Source organism: Ovis canadensis, chromosome 17 (assembly GCF_042477335.2).
Source record: "Ovis canadensis isolate MfBH-ARS-UI-01 breed Bighorn chromosome 17, ARS-UI_OviCan_v2, whole genome shotgun sequence".
Lineage (NCBI taxonomy): Eukaryota > Metazoa > Chordata > Mammalia > Artiodactyla > Bovidae > Ovis > Ovis canadensis.
Window position 1 is genome coordinate 67661452 of NC_091261.1, and position 21564 is coordinate 67683015.

At 45.7% G+C, this 21564-nt stretch overlaps 1 protein-coding gene across 1 annotated transcript in view; it reads left to right on the forward strand.

Annotated features, from left to right (window-relative positions):
* Window positions 1-21564, forward strand: part of KSR2 (kinase suppressor of ras 2) — a 454968-nt gene that overhangs the window by 75262 nt on the left and 358142 nt on the right. Inside the window, exons 2-3 of the mRNA XM_069557572.1 lie at window positions 16954-17094; window positions 20812-20962. Coding sequence (XP_069413673.1) covers window positions 16954-17094; window positions 20812-20962 — 292 coding nt within the window. The remainder of the gene's footprint in view (window positions 1-16953; window positions 17095-20811; window positions 20963-21564) is intronic.

Consider the following 21564-nt stretch of genomic DNA (forward strand, 5'->3'; position numbering starts at 1 on the left):
GTCCAAGATGGTAGCCACTGGCTGCAGGTGGCTATTGAAAACTAATCAATGTGAAATACGACTTTGAATTCAGCTCCTCGGTCACATGGAGAAGCGACACTTCAGGCACTCAGTTGCCACAGGTGACTGTGGCTCCCATCTTGGATGCTGCCCGTACCAGGCATTGGATAAGTGCTGCTATAAGCAAGATTCTATCAGTTTGTCAGATGGGACAGTCAGATGGGACCCCGGTCTCCTGAACAGCTCCCAGCATGGAACTCTTTTTGCTCCACGATTTCCTGTCCATGGCAGCCACCTGTGCCATCACATGTATGGACATCTCCCTGCTCTCTCAGCTTTGCTTGCTCGCACGCAAGGCCAGGAGGCTGGTGCCTCAACCCCGAGCCCTGCCTGCCTGGCCAGGATTCTCTTCTGAAAACTGACCCTGTTCACAAGACCCTAAGTGCAACACAAGGAGACACAAAAATGGTTTTTCCCTGCCCAGCGAGGTCAAGACAAGTGTGTAAAACTTGGTAGGAAGGTTTTGCTTTTCCTTCATCAGTGTCACTTCTAAGAATAATCCTGAAATCTCTGAACTTGGGGTCACTCTGGAGAGTACTTCTAAATCTTTCACTGAATGGATAAACGAGCCTGTGAGGGCTCATGGGGCTTGCCTGGCACCTCATGGTTTCTTAGTTACTAAGCAGAGAGTTGAATGCAGCCCCCTGACTTTTAGTCTTTTTCCACCCTGGCATTCAAAGAGCACAGTGATGTCGTATGGTTCATCTTTAGCTATACCTTTTTCTGGCTCATTTGCAAATTTCCAAGTTTATTTTTGGGTCAGAATCCTTTAGGTTGCCTGTGAAATGTAGCAAATGGGGGAAGAAAACCAAGCTCAATTAAACCACTCCCTGGTTCCCGGTTCAGAGCCGCTCAGTACTGAGTGGGGATCAGAGTGAGAGCAATATCGAGAATTTGGCAAAACTCCATCATCAAATAAAATGGACAGGGGTAGAGGTTTATCGCTTGTATGCTTCCTCCTGCAGACTTTTATGGATTGTCTTCATTCTGGAGTAAATTTCACAGCCAGCATTCCCTGTACTGTTCTCCGTCTCTCCCATCCCAAGTCCCCTCTGGAGCTTGCCTCTTGTCTTCAGGAGCCTGCATTTCCCAAGCATTTTCCAGTCCTGAACATCTTGGAAAGAGTCAAGTTGTCCCCTCTGGGGGGAAAGGCTTTGGGGTGTTTGTTTCCTAAGAGATCTGCTAAAAGCTGGAGATGTGTGTAGGGGAAACACCCTATGAGTGACGGACATAGTCTACTTTTGTGTTGTTCAGCACCACAGCTGCTGGCCACACATGGCTGCCGACGACCTGAAATGTGGGTAGTGCAACTGAAGAAAGGAATTTTTACTTTTATGTAATTATTTTTTGGTCTTAGAAGTTAATAGTTTATTAAAGCAAAATTTTTTTCAATACCCTTATTCTCCTTATGCTTTAAATTCAGCTGACAGGCAGTATAATTCTAGTCATATACGTTCAGGACATTTTAGCAATCACATATAAGGGAATTTTGCATAACGTTTGCGTCCGTTGACAACCTTAGTGAATTAAACACCTTCAAACAATTTTAACTATATTTATAAATTTGAGATACAGAATTTTTGAGTACTCAGTTGACAGACAAGCCTCCCCAACTACTTACAGAGCACATGGAAATCTAAAAAAATAAACTTGTAAAATATACTGGGCCTTAAGCCACTTTCTAATATAGTACATGAATGGAGTACAATTTCAACTTAAAATGTAAACCAGTTATTCAGTTACACATTTGAAATTAGAATTAGGAAGGTGAAGTCTTCCCCTAATTGACCCTATGTAAAACATTAAGAGAATGTAAAAGAAATACTCCAAAGGCACAGACTCTTTAATTTAAATATTACTATTACAGGTTTAATTATCTTAAATATGTCTAATAATTCATCATAGATTTTCCCAGAGCCTAAAGATGCTAACCTGTTCAGGAAACTAGTTTACCTCATGCAATTATAAGCTTCCATTTTAATGATGTTTTTGGGAGGTGAATTCTCTGATTGTCTGAGGTCACTTAATGGCCAGTCTGGATTTTTGCTAGATGTTGCTTTCTGGATTTTTGTTAGCAGTACGCATAAGCTGCCTCAACCTTGTTTAGTCAGTATGTTGATTATTTATGTAATTTTAGTTAATTTAAAGGTACCTATACCGAGCCATGTGTGCTGAGTGGCTGGTTATTGGAAAGCACAGCTCTAGATGGAATAGGTTTCCAGCATTAAGCTGGAGTAGTTGCCTGGAAAATCCCATGGACGGAGGAGCCTGGTGGGCTGCCATCCAAGGGGTCGCGAAGAGTCGGACACGACTGAGCAACTTCACTTTCACTTTTCACTTTCATGCATTGGAGAAGGAAATGGCAACCCATTCCAGTGTTCTTGCCTGGAGAACCCCAGGGACGGGGGAGCCTGGTGGGCTGCCGTCTATGGGGTCGCATAAAGTCGGACACGACTGAAGCGACTTAGCAGCAGCAGCAGCAGCAGCAGCAGCAGTTGCCCAAATGAGACCTGCTTTCAGTGTTCGCAGGTTTTGTGTTTTTCCCTTGCGTCGTCTGGTCTTGCTTTATGCCTGTAAGTTCTACTTTCCCTCTCATTTGGACAGTGAAGAGTAAGGCAGCACAAGGCCCAGGCCAGACCTTCCACAGATGTTCTTGTCTGCTCCTCTTTTGAGTCTGGCTTTCTTCCCCCAGTAGCACAGGGACCACAGACAGGGCCCCCCAAAACTTCCAGCCATGCCTCCTCTTATGCCATGCCCACCCACTGGTCTTTTTTTTTTTTTTTTTCTTTTTTAAATAACTTCATCTATCTTTGTCACTTGCCAGGAAGTCTCATGCTTCGCAGTGTAGGTACAAAGCGTGCGTCCCCACCCTGAAAGCTTATATTTCTCTGTACAGCTTGGTCCCTGGTGGACGATTAAGGGAGGAGGGCCAGGGGATGGGCAGTGAGAGGTCATTTTGACTGTCTGGCTTTGCCCTCCTCAAGCCGGTCCTGGTCAAAAGTGTGTGCTATTTCTTATTACTCTTCACACAGGCTGTCCTTGTTCCAGAAAGGTTGGGAGAGGTTACAGCGGGGACACAAGCTAAGGTTTCCTGAGGGGACCCTGCAATCTTATTTTCCCCCTGCTTCTCCTCATTTTCAGGACGATTGGTCACTAAGCCCTCTCCGGAATTCGAGCCCCTCCAGACTCCCTCGTTTAATCAGATCACCTAATTGGCGCTGCAGTGGCAGTGGCTAATAAAGAACCCTTCGGCAGTGGTTCTGCACCTCTCTGCCTCTGTCAGAACTCTCTGGGGACCTTGTTTAAAAGGAACAAGAAGAAAAGCCACCCCCCACCCCCGTTCTCAGGAGTATTTGATTCTGCACGTGTGGGTTGGGGGGAGCAGGGGCTCAGCCTGTGTGCTCTTAACAAGCTCCCCTAAGGGAGCTAAAGGTCGACATATTTAAAGTGTGGAATGGAAATAAGGAACGGACCAGGCTTTCAGCCCCTTCTTGTTATCTCTCTGACCTTAGGCAAATTATACCATCACTCTGTACCTCCATTTTCTCATCTTAAAAATGAAATTAGGGAATGCCCTGGCAGTCCAGTGGTGAGGGCCCAATGCTTCTATTGCAGAGGGGCATGAGTTTGATCCTCAGTTGGGGAACCAAGATCCTACAAGCAGCACAGCCAAAAAAAAAAATTTAAAAATAAAAATGGGGAATGATAAAGTTCTTGGCTCTTAGGGTACATATGACAATCAAATAACATGAATGAAGCATTTAGCGCAGTGTCTGACACATGGTAGGTAGCTCAGTTAAACTTAGCTATGATTATGAATATATTATTGCATAATAGATCATTGATAAGAGCATCATTCTTAACACAACTAAAGCAGTAGGCATAGGGCTGGCGTATAAAAAGTATCAACAAATGTCAGTTTTATTATTATAGATATATATGCTGTATACTAGAGATATTGCTATGTTTAAAATTATCTTATGTATTATAGATTTAGAATTAGATGGTAAAGAATCTGCCTGCAATGCAGGAGACCCTGGTTCGATCCCTGGGTCAGGAAGATCCCCTGCAGAAGGGAATGGCAACTTACTCCAGTATTCCTCCCAGAGAAATCCCACCGACAGAGCAGCCTGGTGGGCCACAGTCCATACAGTGCAAAGAGTCGGACATGACTGAGTGACAAACACTTTATCACTATCTATGATATATATAAGAATATGAATATGTATTAGGCAAATAAATTATATATAATATACAATCCACAATAACATAATACATGTATTTACATATAATAAACTGTGTATGTTATGTAGTATAGCAAAATATATTGTCATGGCAAAAATATTAAAATTGTAATTTACCATTACGTGAGGCAGTGACCAGTGGGGCCGGCATCTAAGTAAGTGCTCATTAAATGTATGAAGCCTTTTTTTCCCTAGAGTTTGTAATATTCATTAGCAGTAAGACTATAGAGAAAAGGAAAAGCCACCAGGAACATTGAGGACTTTAACCCAAGGCAGCGGGCAGTTGTGGGCAGAGGGAGCCAGAGCTGGACTGGTGCCTGAGGTTGGCCTCGGCCAGAGGAACCCTGTTTTAATTGGGATCCGGTTTGGAGAAGGCAATGGCACCCCACTCCAGTACTCTTGCCTGGAAAATCCCATGGACAGAGGAGCCTGGTGGGCTGCTGTCTATGGGGTCGCACAGAGTCGGACACGACTGAGCGACTTCACTTTCACTTTGGCAGAGGAGGAAGGGCGTGTCTCCCAGGCCTCCAGCCCTCAGTACCGGATTTGCCTGCGGATGCAAATGGCCGGTTACTTGAGACGTTTAGCGAGTCAAATAATTCTCTTCTGTTGTCAGCTGGTCCCCCCAGCGCCGGGGATGTTATGACAATGGTCGCCCTGGCAACCGCGGGAAGGCGTTGGGCCGCCGGGGCTATTGCTTTACCCTCGGAGAGCCTGGGTGGCAAAGCCAGGGCCTGGTTGGCCTGGCTCTGAACGTGCAGCGCCCGCTGGAAAAGCAGTTGAGATTTCTGGATAGAGGCTTCGGCACTTACCCCCACCCGCCTCCTCGCCAATGATGCTAGTTCATAGAACGACCAAGAAAAATGTCTTGTATTGCCAGGCACTGATCTGAAAGCTGGGAGGAAAGACGGGCAAAAGCCAGTGCTCTTTTGAGCTGATACTCCGATGGGTGTGTGAGATGATGAGGTGGGGTGAGGGGGGTGGGGGTGGGGGGGTAACCATGGAAACCAATAAACAGGATAATTTGTGGGATAGCATGAGTGCTCCTGAGGAGAAAAACAGGGTGCTGTGATGGTGACATCGGGGGATGGTTGGGAGGGGATGACACCCAGAGGACAGGAAAATGCCATTTATGTCTAACGCCAAAGGAAAAGAAGTCTGGGCGGTGGGAAGACATGAACCGTTCCGATTTAGTGCTTTGAGCTCCTCACAGCTAGCCGGTTACTGTTAAAGAGAAGGCAGGAATGCGGGTGGCTGCTGACGGGCAGCCCTGAGGGGGTACAATGGGCTCTGGAGCCTGCCTGTTCATTCGTGTGATGTTAAGGCCAGTTATAGCTCTCCTCAGCCTCAGTTTCCTCATGTGTAAAATGGGCATGTGAACCATGAGGTTCACACGAGATGCTCTGTGAAAACCCACGTAGATCCTCGTTCTGTATTGCACTCCTTTCCAGTGCCCCCAGACTCTGCTTTAGTTTTTTTTGTTTTTGTTGTTGTTGTTTGTTTTAATTGTGCTTTTTAAAACCATCTGAGTGGTGAAGGTTTTGAACTCCAGCAAACCAAACCCCAGGGGCTTGCTCATGGGTCTCTGGGTTTATCTTGGTTTAGATTCTGAGTGAAAAGTACCCATTTTCACATTAGAGATTTCAGACATGATTATTTATAGCTCTGTCACATGTCTTGACTTTAAACTTTTTTTTGTTGTTTATGCTGCTAAATTTATCATCATGCTAATACCGAGTACTGTAATAAGGCATGGAAGATGCTGAAATCCAGGAAGGTCTGAGAAATTATTCCATCTATTGTGGACAGTGCCAGGCTGCCCCCTGGTGGGAAGCTGGGGAAACACACATCTCCGTTCCTACTCTTCCCAAGTCCTGTGATCCTTCTGACCTCAGGCCCGCAGAGACCTGATTTTGTACCGGACAGTACAGGGGCCAAAGGTGGTGGGCTCAATTTGGATGTGCTGTTTCCAGAAACCCAATGCTTCTCACTTAAAGATGGGATTTCTTTGGACGTTTTGCAGTTCAGCTCTGCATGGACTTAAATTGAGGGTGACCTAAAAAGAAATCTGGACACCTGGCATGGTGAGGACAGACCAAGGCCCTTTTCTAATTGTATTTCACAACCTCGACGTCAGGTGATTTGAACCTTCTGCTTTGGTGGAGAGTTATGGTGAAGAGGGAGCCGAACTGGAAATTAGCTCCCGAGTTCAAATCCTGACCCTCCTGCTTCTTTAGTGATGGGCTTTGACGTAGTTCCCAAGCTTCAGAGCATCAGTTTCACCGTTTGTAGAATTTTGTTAATAAAAGCCCAACACCTGCTTCAGGACTGTCATGATGCTCTTATAAGGCAGTATCTTTAGAATCATTTTGGAAAATAGTTTAGTTAGTGGTGTAGGGAGATTGAGATCAATCCATGAAAATTCCCCAAGGGGAGGTCAGTGCCTCTCACACCTCGTGTGGGGGAAGAATCAGCTTTGTTCTTTCCTGGTACTTTGGAGCCAATACTCTTATAAAAATATGATAAAAATTGTATACTTACTAGAAAAATGAAATGGGCCCCAAACCCCAAACAAAATGGAAGCTTCACTTTGAAACTATCACGTTCAACAAAACAAAAAACTACCCTGTCAAATAGCCATTAACATGTCTTGTCGTTTAGTTCCTCGGTCGTGTCCAGGCTTCCCTGTCCTTCGCTATCTCCCAGAGTTTGCTCAAAATCCTGTCCATTGAGTTGATGATGCCATCTAACCATCTCATCCTCTGTTAAAATGTCTAAATGCTCTCAGTTTCTGTCCTTAACTGAAGGGGGCTGGCCTTCAGGGCCTTCCCATATTTGAATGGCCCTTCCTTAGGGCGGGGAGGGTGTAACAGATCTTGGATCCCACCCCTCTCCCAAGCTCTTTGTATTTACCTGAAAAATCTTAAATGAATGAATGAGAAGGTTTACTTCTCTTAGGAAGTAAACGTGGAACGCCCACTTGTACCACCCTGGGATCTTGGAACACTGTTGTGTGAGAGGCTGTTTTCGTGATTTTTTCATCCTTGGTGCCTGTGCTGAACCCTGGCTGCCCTTCTGCTCCTGTTCTCTGCCCCGTGACTGTGGTGATTGTGTTTGCCCGGCTGTCTTGTCTGCCCCACTGGGAGCCCCTTTAGGCCTGGATCTGTGCAGCCTGCTCTTTGGATTCCCGTGGACTCCTCCCTCGAGCTCCTGCTGAAGGCCTGCTGTGCAGCTGCGCCCACAGCCCTTAAAGGGCACTGCTGGCAGGGGTGCTGCACCCTGGCTTCTAGAAATGTTTTTTGGCCCTGATTTTGTTGCCCAAGAAAGAACCTGGATGCTTAAGCTTGTCTGAGAAGCAACTAGCTTTCATTACGTAATTCAGATAGGAGATGGATGTTTCTCAAGCCTGCCTAACGCTCAGAATCCTGGGGGTGCTTGCATTTCTGTAGATTCCTGGCCCTTCTCTAGATTCCTTGTATCAGAATGTCTGGATCAGGGCATGCGTCTGGAAGTTTGATTTTTAACACCTCCAGGTGCTTTTTTATGGTTAGGAAATTAGGGAAAGAGGGAACTAACTTGTAAAATTACCTAGTGCCTTAGGAGGGCCACTTAAGCTCTATGGCTCTCATTTTCCTCATCTGTAAAATGGGAATATGTGTGTGTGTTTATACATAAATAGAAATTTTATGTTTCTTTATATATTATGTATGTATTTAAAATTTTATTTAATTTGAAATGGCTAACATTGTGAATGACCCACATCTTTATTTTTGGCAACTATCTGATTTTCATGACATCTGTAGCTATGATTTAGATAACTTAGGCTTATAGAAAAATTACAAGATACACATGCACAGAAATGAGCAAATAAGTCTCACCTTTAATAACCCAGAGATGCAGGTGCTAACATTTTGGAGTATTACCTTCTTGTCTTCTGTGTGTGTCTGTACATGCATTTTATATTCAGAAAATGAGATTATACTGTTCCTGTTGTGTTATTGCTGTTGGTAAGTAGATCATAACACTCTTCGTGTGTCATCAAGAAATAAGAGTTTGTTAGACTTGGGTTCAAATCTTGATTCATTCACTTAGTAGCTGAGTAACCTTGGGCCAATTATTTAACCTTTCTGGGCCGTGATTTTCTCAGTCATGGAGCTGGGCAGTGATTGAACCTGTGCTGTGATGTCGTCATGAGGATTAAATCAGTAATTCGTAAAAAAGCACTTCTCACGGCATCTGGCTCAGAGGGAGCCCCTTTTAGCTGACAGCCTTGGTTGTCCTGTACCCACCCTCCCTGGGCCCTGGTGGGAAGAGCTGCTGAGCCCCAGGGCCCCTATGTGGGAGGTGCTGCGTCTTCTCTGCCCAGTCTGAGCTCACACTGGGGGCAGTTCCCTGGGTTCTTCCCTGCTTAGACCAGCCATGCTCTTCCCTGAAAGGTGATCTGTGCTCCTCTTTAACTCCGGGGGAAGCCCTGGACTTGTCTTCCAACCCGACTCTTCCCCTTCATCTGCTTCCTACACTGTTTCTCTCCCCAATTCTACTGAATCATAGTGGGGATGTTCCTTGCTTCTGGCTTCTGGGCAGGTATAGGTCCAGTTTCTGGGTGACCCTGGAAACACCTCTCCAGAATCCAAAGTAGTCAGGACACAGTGTGTGTGTGTGTGATGGGGGGCTCAGCCTGTCTTCTGTACAGACATCTCCTGTGATGGCTCAGTAGGCATGTGAACAAAGGTGATATATACCCATTTCACAGATGAGAAAGTAGAGGCCCAGGGAACTGATATGACTTATCCAAGCCTCAGAACTGGAATTTAGAAATGTACTTCTCCCAAAACAGCCAGTGGGTTTCCCAAGATGAGTGAGACCATTTTCCTGCCCTTGCGGGGTCAGTGCCCAACTTTTGAACTTCCTGTTTGATGGGAAGGACCCATGAACAACTCATAGTTTAGTATCCTGGCAAAGAGGGTGCTTTGGGATCATACCCTGGTTCCCTGCTTAAGTATTATGACTTAAGTAACTTTGTGGATCCGGGCAAGTGATTTAACATTTTTACATTTTTGATGCTCAGTTTTCTCATTCACAGAATGGGCTCAGAACATCTGTCTCATAGTTAGCATTTTTGTGTGCATTAAAAATGAACAAACATATTCAAAGCACTTATCTCACAGCACCAGACACACTGTGCATATTCAGTGAATAGTGGTTATGTTCAAGGCCATTCCCTGGTGGCTCAGACGGTAAAGCGTCTGTCTACACTGCGGGAGACCTGGGTTTGGGAAGATCCACTGGAGAAGGAAATGGCAATCCACTCCAGTACTGTTGCCTGGAAAATTCCATGGACAGAGGAGCTTGGTAGGCTACAGTCCATGGGGTCACAAAGAGTTGGACACGACTGAGCGACTTCACTTTCACTTTCAAGGCCATTAGTCCCAAAAATGCTTTATGGGAGCTGACAAAGACACCCTCAGCAGACATCCCAGAACTGCTTGCATCATGGGCTTTTGACCCTGGTATCAAAAAAATCTCTCATGCCAAAGATTAAAAAGAAAGAGGTAGATCAGTATGAGCTAGCAGGGAGAGATCCTGGAGGCTTACTACCAAGTGAAAAAATATGATATAATTGATGTGGAAAACAACAACAACAAACAATCCTGCCCATCAAACCACACTGCAGAGTTTCTACATGTATGTACATTTACGGAAAGTAGGGCTTCCCAGGTGGCTCAACAGTAAAGAATCTGCCTGCATGCAGAAGACATGGGTTCGATCCCTGGGTTGGGAAGATCCCCTGGAGAAGGGCATGGCAACCCACTGCAGTATTCTTGCCGGGAGAATCCCATGGACAGAGGAGCCTCATGGGCTACAGTCCATGGAGTTGCAGAGTCAGACCCGCCTGAAGCAACTGAGAACTAGCACATATGTGAATGTACATGGGAAGGGTCTGGAATGATGGACACCAGACGAATCTCAATAGTTTCCCCCATTTTCTCCATGGAGAAGGAGGCCAGCATGAGAAAGGGTGGTCACAGAGAGCTTTGTCTGAAATGTTCTAGCTCCTCCTTTACGAGGAAAATATATAGATGTGTTTATTAAATAATTAAAATAAGGTGATCCTTTCTGCAACACTGAGTCTTTGGAATCAGATTGGGTTTGAATCCCTGCCCTCTTCTTAAGTTCTATGACAGGGAGCAGACAACTTAATCTCTCTGGGCCTCGTTTCTTCATCTTTGAAGTGTAGCTCTTAACAGCACCTGCCTCCAGGGGATGTGGGGAAACACTGACAGGATGCACGTACAAGCACATGCAAGCACTCAGTAATGCTACTTTTATTTTTATCAGTGATGCCATTTTTATCAAATAGCAATGATGCGTATGGGCTTATAGGCCTCCCTTGTAGCTCAGTCGGTAAAGAATCTGTCTGCAGTGCAGGAAACCCAGGTTTGATCCTGGTTTGGGAAGATCCCCTGGAGAAAGAAATGGCAGCCCACTCCAGTAACCTTGCCTGGAAAATCTCATGGACAGAGGAGCCTAGTGGGCTGCAGTCCGTGGGGTTGCAGAGTCGGGCACAACTGAGTGACTAACACTTACTTCAGTTCAGTTCAGTTCAGTCGCTCAGTCGTGCCCGACTCTGCGACCCCATGAACCGCAGCACGCTAGGCCTCCCTGTCCATCACCAACTCCCGGAGTCCACCCAAACCCATGTCCATCGAGTTGGTGATGCCATCCAGCCATCTCATCCTCTGTCGTCCCCTTCTCCCCCTGATGCTTATTTCACTTATTCTTCCAAATCTGCAAAGGATTCCTTAATCCTTTAATGAAGGGATGAAGATTCCTGTGTCTTCATCACTCACCACTTATGATGTGAGGAAAACAGTAATAAAGTTTATAATACTGTATGTACAAATAAAATGCCAGGAAGGAATTGATAAAGACTTGCTGGAGAAGGTGACATCAGAGATGGGCTTTGGGGACAAAGTCAGATTTTCATGAGTTGATGCGGTGGTGTATCAGTTAGCTATGGGTCCCACTAATGTTCTCCAAACATTTTTTTTCTATTGATAAGCAGGCAATACATACACATTGTATTTTCTAATATTGCTACAGAGGAGCAAACAGGAAAAAAAATAGGTCACTTGTAATCTTACTGCTGCTAATATTTTGTTATATATTTTCCCAAGGTTAGAAACAAAAATTTCTTTAATGTTTTTATTTCCTTTTGGCTGTGCTGCTGCTTTGCTTGGGCTTTTCTGTAGCTGATGCCAGCGGGGGCTACTCTCTAGCTGCAGCGCATGGGCTTCTCATTGCAGGGGTGTGGCTTCATGCAGAGCACAGGCTCTAGAGCGTGCAAGCTGCAGCACCTGCAGCACATGGGCTCAGCAGTTGCAGCTCCCAGGCTCTAGTGCACTGGCTCCATAGTTGCGGCACACAGGCTTAGTGGCCCCGCGGCATGTGGGATCGTCCCAGATCAGGGCTCGAACTTGTGTCCCCTGCTTTGGCAGGTGGATTCTTTACCTCTGAGCCACCAGGGAAGCCCTCCCAAGGCTTTTTTGTATGCATCTATACCCATAAAGTTTTATAAATCTTTTAATATATTATTTATATATTACAAATGTTACACATACATATTTAATACATTATCTTAATGGTATGGCATTGTATGAATATATTGTAATTTATTTACATAGACTTCTGTCATTGAAGAGTTGGAAGGTTTCCAATCTTTCATGTCTATTATCCACTTGGAGCAAGACCTCATGAATAGCCTTAATTATTTCTTTAGGATGAAACCCTAGTGCAGCATTGTCCATTAGAACTCTAATGAGAGTGACAGATGTGAGCCAAATGTATAATTTAACATTTTCTAGTACCCACATTAATAAACAGATGAAACTAATTTTAATAATACATTTTATCTAACCCAGTGTATCCAAAATATCACTGAAATGTGATCCATGTAGAAATATTAATGAAATATTTTATGTTATTTTTTTTCCTATCAAGTCTTTGATAGCATGTATTTTACACTTATAGCATACCTCAATTCAGACACTAAAATTTCAAGGTTAAAGTAAAATGCGGCTCTATCATAACAATAAAATTATGTTTAACAGAAAAATATTGTACATGACTTCCATTTTCAAATTTAAATTAAATTTAAAGTTCCATTCCTTAGTCACACTAGCCATACCCTAAATGTTCAGTTAGCTACATGTGGCCAGTGAAAGAACCATTTTGGTCATATTGAGACTGAGATTAAGTCAACCTCACTAACATCCACTTCTCAATGTGTGAAACCAAAGCACAGCTGGGGATGGGGCCTGAATTTGGGATCTGAGAGCCCACTGGCAAATGTCAAGACCTGAAACAACAACAGCAACGTGCCACAAGCAGCAGCAAGGCAGGCCACATGGTCTTGCAGCCCCACTCCTGGGCGTGTATCCGGACGAACCGATGATTCGAAAAGATACACGCGCCCCTCTGTTCACAGCTGCACTATGTACAGTGGCCAGAACACGGCAGCAACTGACACGTCCGCTGACAGACGCGCGGGTAAAGCAGACGTGGTGCGTGCATGCAGTGGGATAGCGCTGGCTACAAAAGAGAAGGAGTGTCATGCGCAGCCACAGGGACGGGCCTAGAGCTTGTCATACCAAGCGAAGTAAGTGAGAAAGAAAGAGGAAGACAAGTGCCTTATGATATCGCTTATATACGGAATGTAAAATACGGCGCACATGAACTTATCTGCAGAACAGAAGCAGACGTAGAGAGCAGACTTGTGGTTTTGCCAAAGAGGGTGGGGTGGGGCAGGGAGGGGTGAGCTGGGAGTTTGGCACTGGCAGACACAACTGTTATACATAGAAACGGATAAACAACAGTGTCCTATAGTAGGACACAGGGATGTACCAAAATATTCATTATCCTGTAATAAACTATAATGGAAAAGAATGTAAAAAAGAATATATACATATGTGTGCATGTGTATATATGTAGCATGGGTACATGCTTGCTCAGTTGTTAAGTCATGACTCTCTGCAACCCTATGGACTGGAGCCCACCAGGCTCCTCTGTCCATGGGATTCTCCAGGCAAGAATACTGGAGTGGGTTGCCATTTCCTCCTCCAGGGGATCCTCCCTGACCCAGGGATTGAACCCATGTCTTCTGCACTGGCAGGCAGATTCTTTAGCTTTGAATCATCAGGGAAGCTCCATGAATATACGTCTAAGTGAATTACTTTGCTGTACAGGAGAAATGAGCACAACATGGAAAATCAAGTATGCTTCAGTTTAAAAAGCAGCAGCACCAACAATGCAGGCAGCAGAACCAGGGTGAGGAGGCAGCCCCGTAGGGGTCGAAGTTTCCTAGGGCAGCACCCACGCAGGGCAGTAGCCTGGTGGAGTTGGGGAATTAACTAGATTCAGCAGATGGAGCCAATACATATATCGGGGATTGTTTTTCCTCACTGTCTGAGAAGAGTGATACAAATGTGGGGAGGGGAAATGCTAGAGGAAGCCCTGTGGTGTTGACTAGGATTAGAGGTGTCAGTCAGCTATACATAGAGATAGCAAAATCAGTGTAAGTGCAGCCTAATGATATTTATGTGTCTACATATTCATACATGCATTGCACATACCTATGGTGCCCAGGCTGTCTACAGAGGGAACTGGAAATGTCAATGATCTCACCAAGTACCCAAATCTTGGTTTCTGAATACCATGAGGAACCAAGCAAGACTCCTTGGAGAAATGACTGATCTAGGGTTGGGGCAGGAAAAGGAGATGATGAACCTGGAAAACTTTGTTGTGCCAGAAAGTAAGGAAGTACTCCAGGAATGATGGGGATGCGTCAGAGTGTCGTTTTTCTTTTTTTCTTCTGTGTGGTTTTCCGTACCCGTGTAAAGATAACTGTCAATCCACTCATAGAATAAAACGACAGACAGACAGCAGAGTTCTATAGATGTCTCAGCTGAGAGCCTGGCTTTGAGTTCTCAGTAGGTCAGACCCTATTCATTCAGAAATAAGTTAGAGAAGAAAGACATTCTTTTGGACATTTTTCTATTTTAACACTCGAAACAGATTCCAAATGACAGGTATTCTAGGTACATTGGCTCATTAATGTGATTATGATGCCTGTTATTGCAATGGAATGTGGGCTTGTCAAGAATGGCAACTTTCTCTTTGTTAGTAAGGTGAATAAAATTAATGTTAGCTTAAAAACCACTTTTCTGATTTCTTCCAATGCACTTCAGTGTCAGGCAGCAGGAATGCCCTGGCAGCTCCTGGCGTCTCTGGCACCCTCCTGACAGTTCTCGAGGGGAGTGAGGGCTGTCTTCTGAGTGCTTGCGAAGGGAGCCTGGGGAGGCTTTTCTGTGGCCCAGCCCGGCTCACTTGTTATCCCTGATCCCAGTGCTCTGGCCAGGCGTGGGTCGCCAGCCCGCCCTGCAGCCCAGGTGTGGTGGGTGGGTGAGGCCAGCCTCGTCTCAGCCATGTGAACTGGGAGCCAAAGTGTCACGCGAGTGTATGTTCCTCGGTTCTTTGTCTCGTCACAACAAAGATTTGGAGTGACGGACATTGGCGCCCCCTCGGCGAGTCACAGCTCTCAGGTCTTGGATAGACCGTGTTATAGCTCTCAGGTCTCAAATGGACTGTGTTATAGCTCTTAGACAAATCAATGTTACAGCTCAGTGTTACAGCTCTACTTTATTTAGAAGATAGCAGGAAGATCCATCTTCGAGGCGTGAGGGCGCGTTGATCTAAAGACACGAGGAGAAGAGCGCCCCAGCGCGCGGGAGAGTGAGCGAGAGAGCTGGCTCTGGCTCCTCTGTTTATATGTTTCTCTCTCCCTGGGCCTGTCCTATGTAAACTGGGCCAGCCAGGAGTGTTGCTTGTTTTACCTGAGGTCCTCACTCCGGTCCTCGGACCTTCTTTTGTTTCATTTTCGCGGGCTTTTCCCTTCCTTGTCTGTGGCCACCGCCATTTTGGACTCCTCTTCCCTGTTCTACCTGCCTAACAGTAGGAAGGTTCCCCCTAAAGAGACTCAAACGGTCTTTACCAAAAGAAGGGCAGTGCTCACCAGCTGAACAGAAACACACGCCTGCTCCTGTCATTCCTTGCTCCAAATTATGTGATCCTAGAATTCCAGGGGGCTTCTCTGGTGGCTCAGTGGTAAAGAGTCCACCTGCCAACATAGGAGATGTGGGTTCGATCTCTGGGTCTAGAAGATCCCCTGGAGAAGGAAATGGCAACCTACTCTAGTATTCTTGCCTGGAGAATTCCATGGACAGCGGAGTCTGGCGGGCTACAGCCCATTGGATCACAAAGAGTCGGACAAGACTTAGCGACTAACCAACCACAGAATTCCAGGACTGTCTTCTTGATAAATATTGATTGACAGGTGCTTTGAAATGTCAAAGGCATTTATATACCTAAAGATTTTTATTTTTGTTTCATTGAGTTATCTTTATTAAATAGATTTTATATCACAAAGATGATAATATACTTTGGGTAACTATTGAAATAAGGCAAAAATATATAGAGAAATGCAAAGCCATTTTTTGTCACCCCATCTATAGGTCCTCCCCATCCCAACTTAGCAGGCTGGGGGGTGTGTCTTGCACACTTTATCCTCTGCTCATACATGCCTATTGCCTTTCTTTTGTTAATGTTGTTAGCTTTTACAAAATAGGCAGTAAAAAAAAAACTTGCCTTTTTCACGCCATGGCATCCCTCTAGAAGCATGAGTTCAGGTCCATCTCATTTTATTTTTAAAATTTATTTGTTTGGCTGCTCCGAGGGGCATGCAGGGTCTTAGTTCCCCAAGCAGGGATGGAACCCGGGTCCCTCTGCAGTGGAATCACGGAGTCTTAACCACTGAACCACCAGGGAAGTGCCGGGGTCCATCTCATTTTAAAAGTATTTGTTAATTTGTGAATATCTGCATGTGTCTTAAGATTGAAATAATACACAACGAGTTAAACAAAGGTTCCTCTCGCGTCTGCTACCCACCCTCCCTTTTCCCTTCCCTAGAAGATTAGAGATCCTTCCAGAGTGTCTGCGTTTACAAAGATCTACAAATGTAAAATTTCCCACATGAGTGAGAGTATTTTTTTTTTAATTTTTATCAGCGCATCTTGTCTCAGTACAATAGCACGCTTCCTCGCTTTATTCTACAGCTGCATAGAGCTCCTTGTGGGCCTGTATCCTCATTTATGAAGAGTCTCCTACATATGGCTCCTTGGGGTGTTTGCAGTCTTTCACCATTGCAAACAGATGTGTAGGAAGTATCCTTTTCTGGTCATTTGCCATAGGATGAGGGGTCTGAGAGAGAAGTTCCCAGACGTGCAACTGTGAAGGTCAAAGGAGACCTTTGTGCAGTGGAGACGTGGATGGATACAGCCCAAGTCCCACAGCCCCACTACGCGGGAACTTTGCACGCCTCGCTCCCCGGCAAAATATTGGAACCTGCCTGTGTGTCCATCTTCACCAACACAGTTGGGTCATGAGTGGAAACTGGGTCTCACTACAGCTGAATGGGTCTTTAAAATAGAGCTGGATGGACTTGGGGTGGGAGGGAACGCTGGCGAGATGCCTGCCTGTCCTCCTGTGGTAATACCTCTGAGACGCGTCCTCTGTTCTCTGTGTCTCTCCGCAGAGCAAGCTGGTGAAGTACTTCAGCCGGCAGCTGTCCTGCAAAAAGAAGGTCGCCCTGCAGGAACGCAACGCTGAGCTGGACGGCTTCCCCCAGCTCCGGCACTGGTTCCGGATCGTCGACGTGCGGAAGGAAGTCCTTGAGGTGACTGGAGGCGACCCCTGCCCCATGCCCCTTATCGGCTGGTAGCCAGCCCCCTCAGGCAGTGGGGTTTTGGCTGTGTCTGGCACACAGTAGGACTTGAATATGTGTGGGATGAAAATACAGAGCATCTCTGATGCTCTGAATGAATGAAGTCAGTGAGAAGGTGTTCCTAGGGACTTCCCTGGTGGTTCAGCGGTTAGGGATCCGTGCTTCCACAGCAGAGGGCACAGGTTCAATCCCTGGTCAGGAAACTAAGCGCCCACACACAGTGTAGCCAAAGAAAGAGTGTGGTTCTAGAGTCAGGTAGGCCCTCTTTCAACTCTGCCACTTAAGGACTCGCTTGGTGACTTGGGTCAGATCATTTTACCCCTTAGATGGGTGCTGTCCAGCAGAATGTTCCACTATGATGGAAATATTTCATATCTCTGCTGCCTGATGCAGTGGCCACCAGCCGGATGTAAGCTACTGAGCACTGGAACCGAGGTCAGTGCATGTGACTGAGGAACTGAATTTTTAACTGTATTTAATGTTCATTAGTGAGGCCAGTGGCCACTGTACCAGGCAGCACGGTCTTAAGACATTAGTTTTCTCTCCTCTTCTTAAGTAGCTGGTGTGATAAAATGAGATAATCTGTGTAAAATGTTCAGACCATAGTCTGAGACCTAATTGTACCCAGGAAATGTCAGCTTACTATTGTTATTGTCATTGCTGTTGTTGAAAACTTAGGAAGTAATGGGTTTTCCAGTGACAAAACCAAAACACCTGTTGTCTTGTGTCCACCCTCCAGGGTGGACCACATCCTTAAGGTTTCAAGGGTGGTGAGATTTCCTTACCCTCTGGGATCTTGGGTCCCCACAGTTATTAGTGACTGCGTGGAACCTTTCCACATTCATTGAATCTTCAGGGCCAGGCATAGTATTGAAGGCTTTACATGCAGGCTCTCAGCTCTGGAGAGTGTTCAGACCCTCACGATGACCTTTGAGGTTGGTCTGACTGTTACCCCATTGTACCGAGCAAGGAACTGAGGCTGGGAGATGGAGGGACTTGCCCTGCTAGTGAGTGGGAGGGGCTAGCAGGAAAAGCCAGCTCAGATAGACTCCAGAGGGTGAGGTGGGAAGCACGGTGCTTTCTCCTTGTTTTCCTGATGTGGGGGCCTTTCTGAGCTGGGGAGAGGAGGTGCTGGGTGTGCCCCTTGCCTGCAGGGCCAAGTGCCGTTTCTCAAGGCACTCCCTGCTTCCTTCTCGGAGAGGTCTGAAAGATCCTCTTCTGCCTTTTGTCTTTTTTTAGACCTCGTCCTCAGTGTAATCTTGCCTGAACCCACCACATTTAACAGTCCTGAACTGGGGACGCAGGACCCTCCCACGTTTCCCCATCCTCTCCATCCTCCCCACCCCATCTTGCGCTGGCGCACCAGATGGCTTATGCGTCTGTGTTTCTTAGTGTCATTCCCAGGATGGTGGTTTCTTGTGAACATCCTTCAAATGAAAGGTCTCATAAGAGTTCAAGCAGTACATTTTATTTGCTTGACCCTGTATACACTTTTCAGAGGCTTTTGGAACCATTTATTTATCAAATGAGGCGAATAAGACGGAGACTAATCTTCAGGGGTTGAAAACTAGTGGCCCTCTGTCTTATCTTGTATCTGATGCACAGATTATTTTTTGTCTGAAAAATTATTTTTGAGCCCATATGTAAAAGTTGAAAGAGTTTGCATTAAAAACCCAGGTCTTCGACTTCTCTTGAAAAATCGGAATTGCTGACACACAGAACTGAATTTGTCTGGTGTCAGTCTGCCCCTTAGGAAACCGCAGGCGAGTTTGCAGCTTTGTTCATTTACATTTACCTGGGCTGCAGGTGCTTGAGCTCAGGCTCTCACTTTAGTTTGTTGGAATAAACGAAGTCCAAGGCCATCCACCAGGCGGTGTGGACGTAGCAGGGTTTCCAGCTCTCTTTCTGCAACTCCCGCATATGTCCACAAGAGGGCCACCTTCTGCGGAGGAAGAGGCACTTCAGAGAACGCTCCCAAGAGAGACTGCCTGGGTTCAAACTTACTCACTGTGTGACCCTGGGGAGTGGTCTAACTTTTCTGAATTCTAGTTTCCTATGTACAGACTGGTGATGATGGTAAAAGTACCTGCTTTATGTGGTCTTTGTGACCTTGAAAGAAAATCCACGAAGAGCACTTAAAGTGGTGTTACATCTATTTCGTTTATTATTATTATATCCAACAGAAATGCTTCTCCTCTTTTGGCTCAAGCATGTTAAAGCCTTCTGCATTTTTTTCTGCCTTTTTCCTTTTGTGATGTGTGGGTGTGAGCTATAAACTTTAGTGTAAATTGAGTATTTTGGAGGATACATAATAGGATTAAAACACGCAAGTGACTCTTGCAGCAAAGTGGAGAATTCTTTTATGTTGTGAATCATCCCTTCTAAATGTATCTCGTTTTATATCAATACTTCCAGATCTTGGTCCATCACCTTTCTTAAAGTGGCGCTACCCCTGTAACAGTCCCTGTTTGAGAAAGCTTCTATGTGACTCATTACTATTCTCTCCACCCCTGACCTAGTGAGTTGGAAAGGCGCTGACTGGGTTTCAGCTTTTGCCTGGCAGCTTTTTTTTTAAATAGAATTTTTTGTGCCGATGCGGTTTTCATCTTTCTATTGTAATACATAGATATGGCCACAAGAGGGCAGAACTACTCCACAGTAGTGCTTCAGAATCGCCATTCTTTGATATCTCAAACTCTTTCTTTCAAAATAAAAATAATATGTAAAAACACTGGTTATCATTAAGTGCTATAATGTGAAGTCTAGTTTTTGTGACTACATAAACATAGAAATCGACAAATTTCGAGGTATGTCCGTTCTGTAGTGTACAGAGACACACGGTTTGGGGGAGGGGAGTGGTTGCTGACAGTGGTGAAGGGACATCTGACTCACACATTTATACTCGGGAATCTTCCTTTTCTTTTCCCAGCCCTTGTCTTCAGAGGTGTCCTTTTCCCCCACTCCATGCAATGCTCCCCTTTGTCTTAGGTTGCAAAATCATGCCTTTAGTCGGGCTCAGACACAAACCCTGTTTCACTGACAGCATTGAACCACCCACAGGGTTCCAGCCCCCATTTCCCCTTAGGGCTCCTGAACCCCCAATCTGAACCCTATAATCTATAATGTGTGTGGCTTGGAAAAAAAGAAGCACGGAATGGAGACCAGCCATCAGGAGACTGGGGCTGTCTGGTTTGCTCTGCTCTGAGGTTACCCGGGATTTGCAGCAAGTCAGTGCAGTCCAAGCCGGGCAGGAGGCATGCAGAACCCTCCAAGATGAGTAAACTGGAGCCTTACCCATAAGGAGTTCAGGAGCTGGATAGACAGACAGACAGGTAATTAATGGCTACCATTTGCAGAGCTCTCTAACGGTGTGGATACATAGCATGTGAGCATATATGTTACTTTACAAAGCTCATGAGCTTAACATTCCCATTTTACAGGTGAGGAAAGTGAGGCTCAGAGAGGTTAAGTTATTTGCCCAGGGTCATTTAGCTACCGAGTGGCAAGGCTGAGATTCAGATCCAGGCCTGTCTGACTCCAAGATAGCAATCCCAAGCAGACGTCCACCCAGAGCCTGGTGTTCCGCTAGGTACCACTAGAGGATGGCATGGAGGCCTCCTCTCAGGGCGCTTCGGGTCTGGTTACCCTTCTCTCTCTTCCCTCCTCTAGGAGATCACCCCGGGCCAGCTGAGTCTGGAGGACCTCTTGGAGATGACAGATGAGCAGGTGTGTGAAACCGTGGAGAAATACGGGGCCAACCGGGAGGAGTGTGCCCGCCTCAATGCCTCCCTCTCCTGCCTCCGGAACGTCCATATGTCAGGTGAGCAGACCCATGGGGATGGACACTCGTCCCCAGCGTGCGCCGGCGTTCCCGCGGGTTCCTGTTCCCGCACCTGCAGGCCAGGTTAAGGCGGAGTCGGTTCTGGATGGTGTGTGCCGCTCATGAGCAGAGGAAAGGGGTCTGGGGTTCGGAGCCAGAGGTGGTCAGGGCAGCTGTTCTTGCCCACCCTTCTGAGGTCGTTCAGCATTTGGTTCTGGATAATTAAGGTCCAGATATGGAAATATTGGACGTGTGTGAAAGTTGAGGGGTCTTGTTACTTTAGATATTGTGATGTGCCTTTGTATTTAGGCTCAGCATCTAACTTATTTTCTTACATAAATAATATAAATTCATTGTAAAATAAGTTGAAAAAATAGATAAAATAGCAGCCCCAAGTCCCCACCCTCTACTGTTATCGTTTTGGTATAGTTTTTGGTGTAATTCTTCCTGACAAATGGATATGTATGTAGTGTCTTTAAATGGTCAATGATAAAACCATAAAATTAGGGCTAGCCATACATATGATTTTGAAACCTACTTTTTTCACCCAGCAAAATAAGCTCTCACTTGTTTTATCAGTTTGAGGTCCAAATATATTGTCA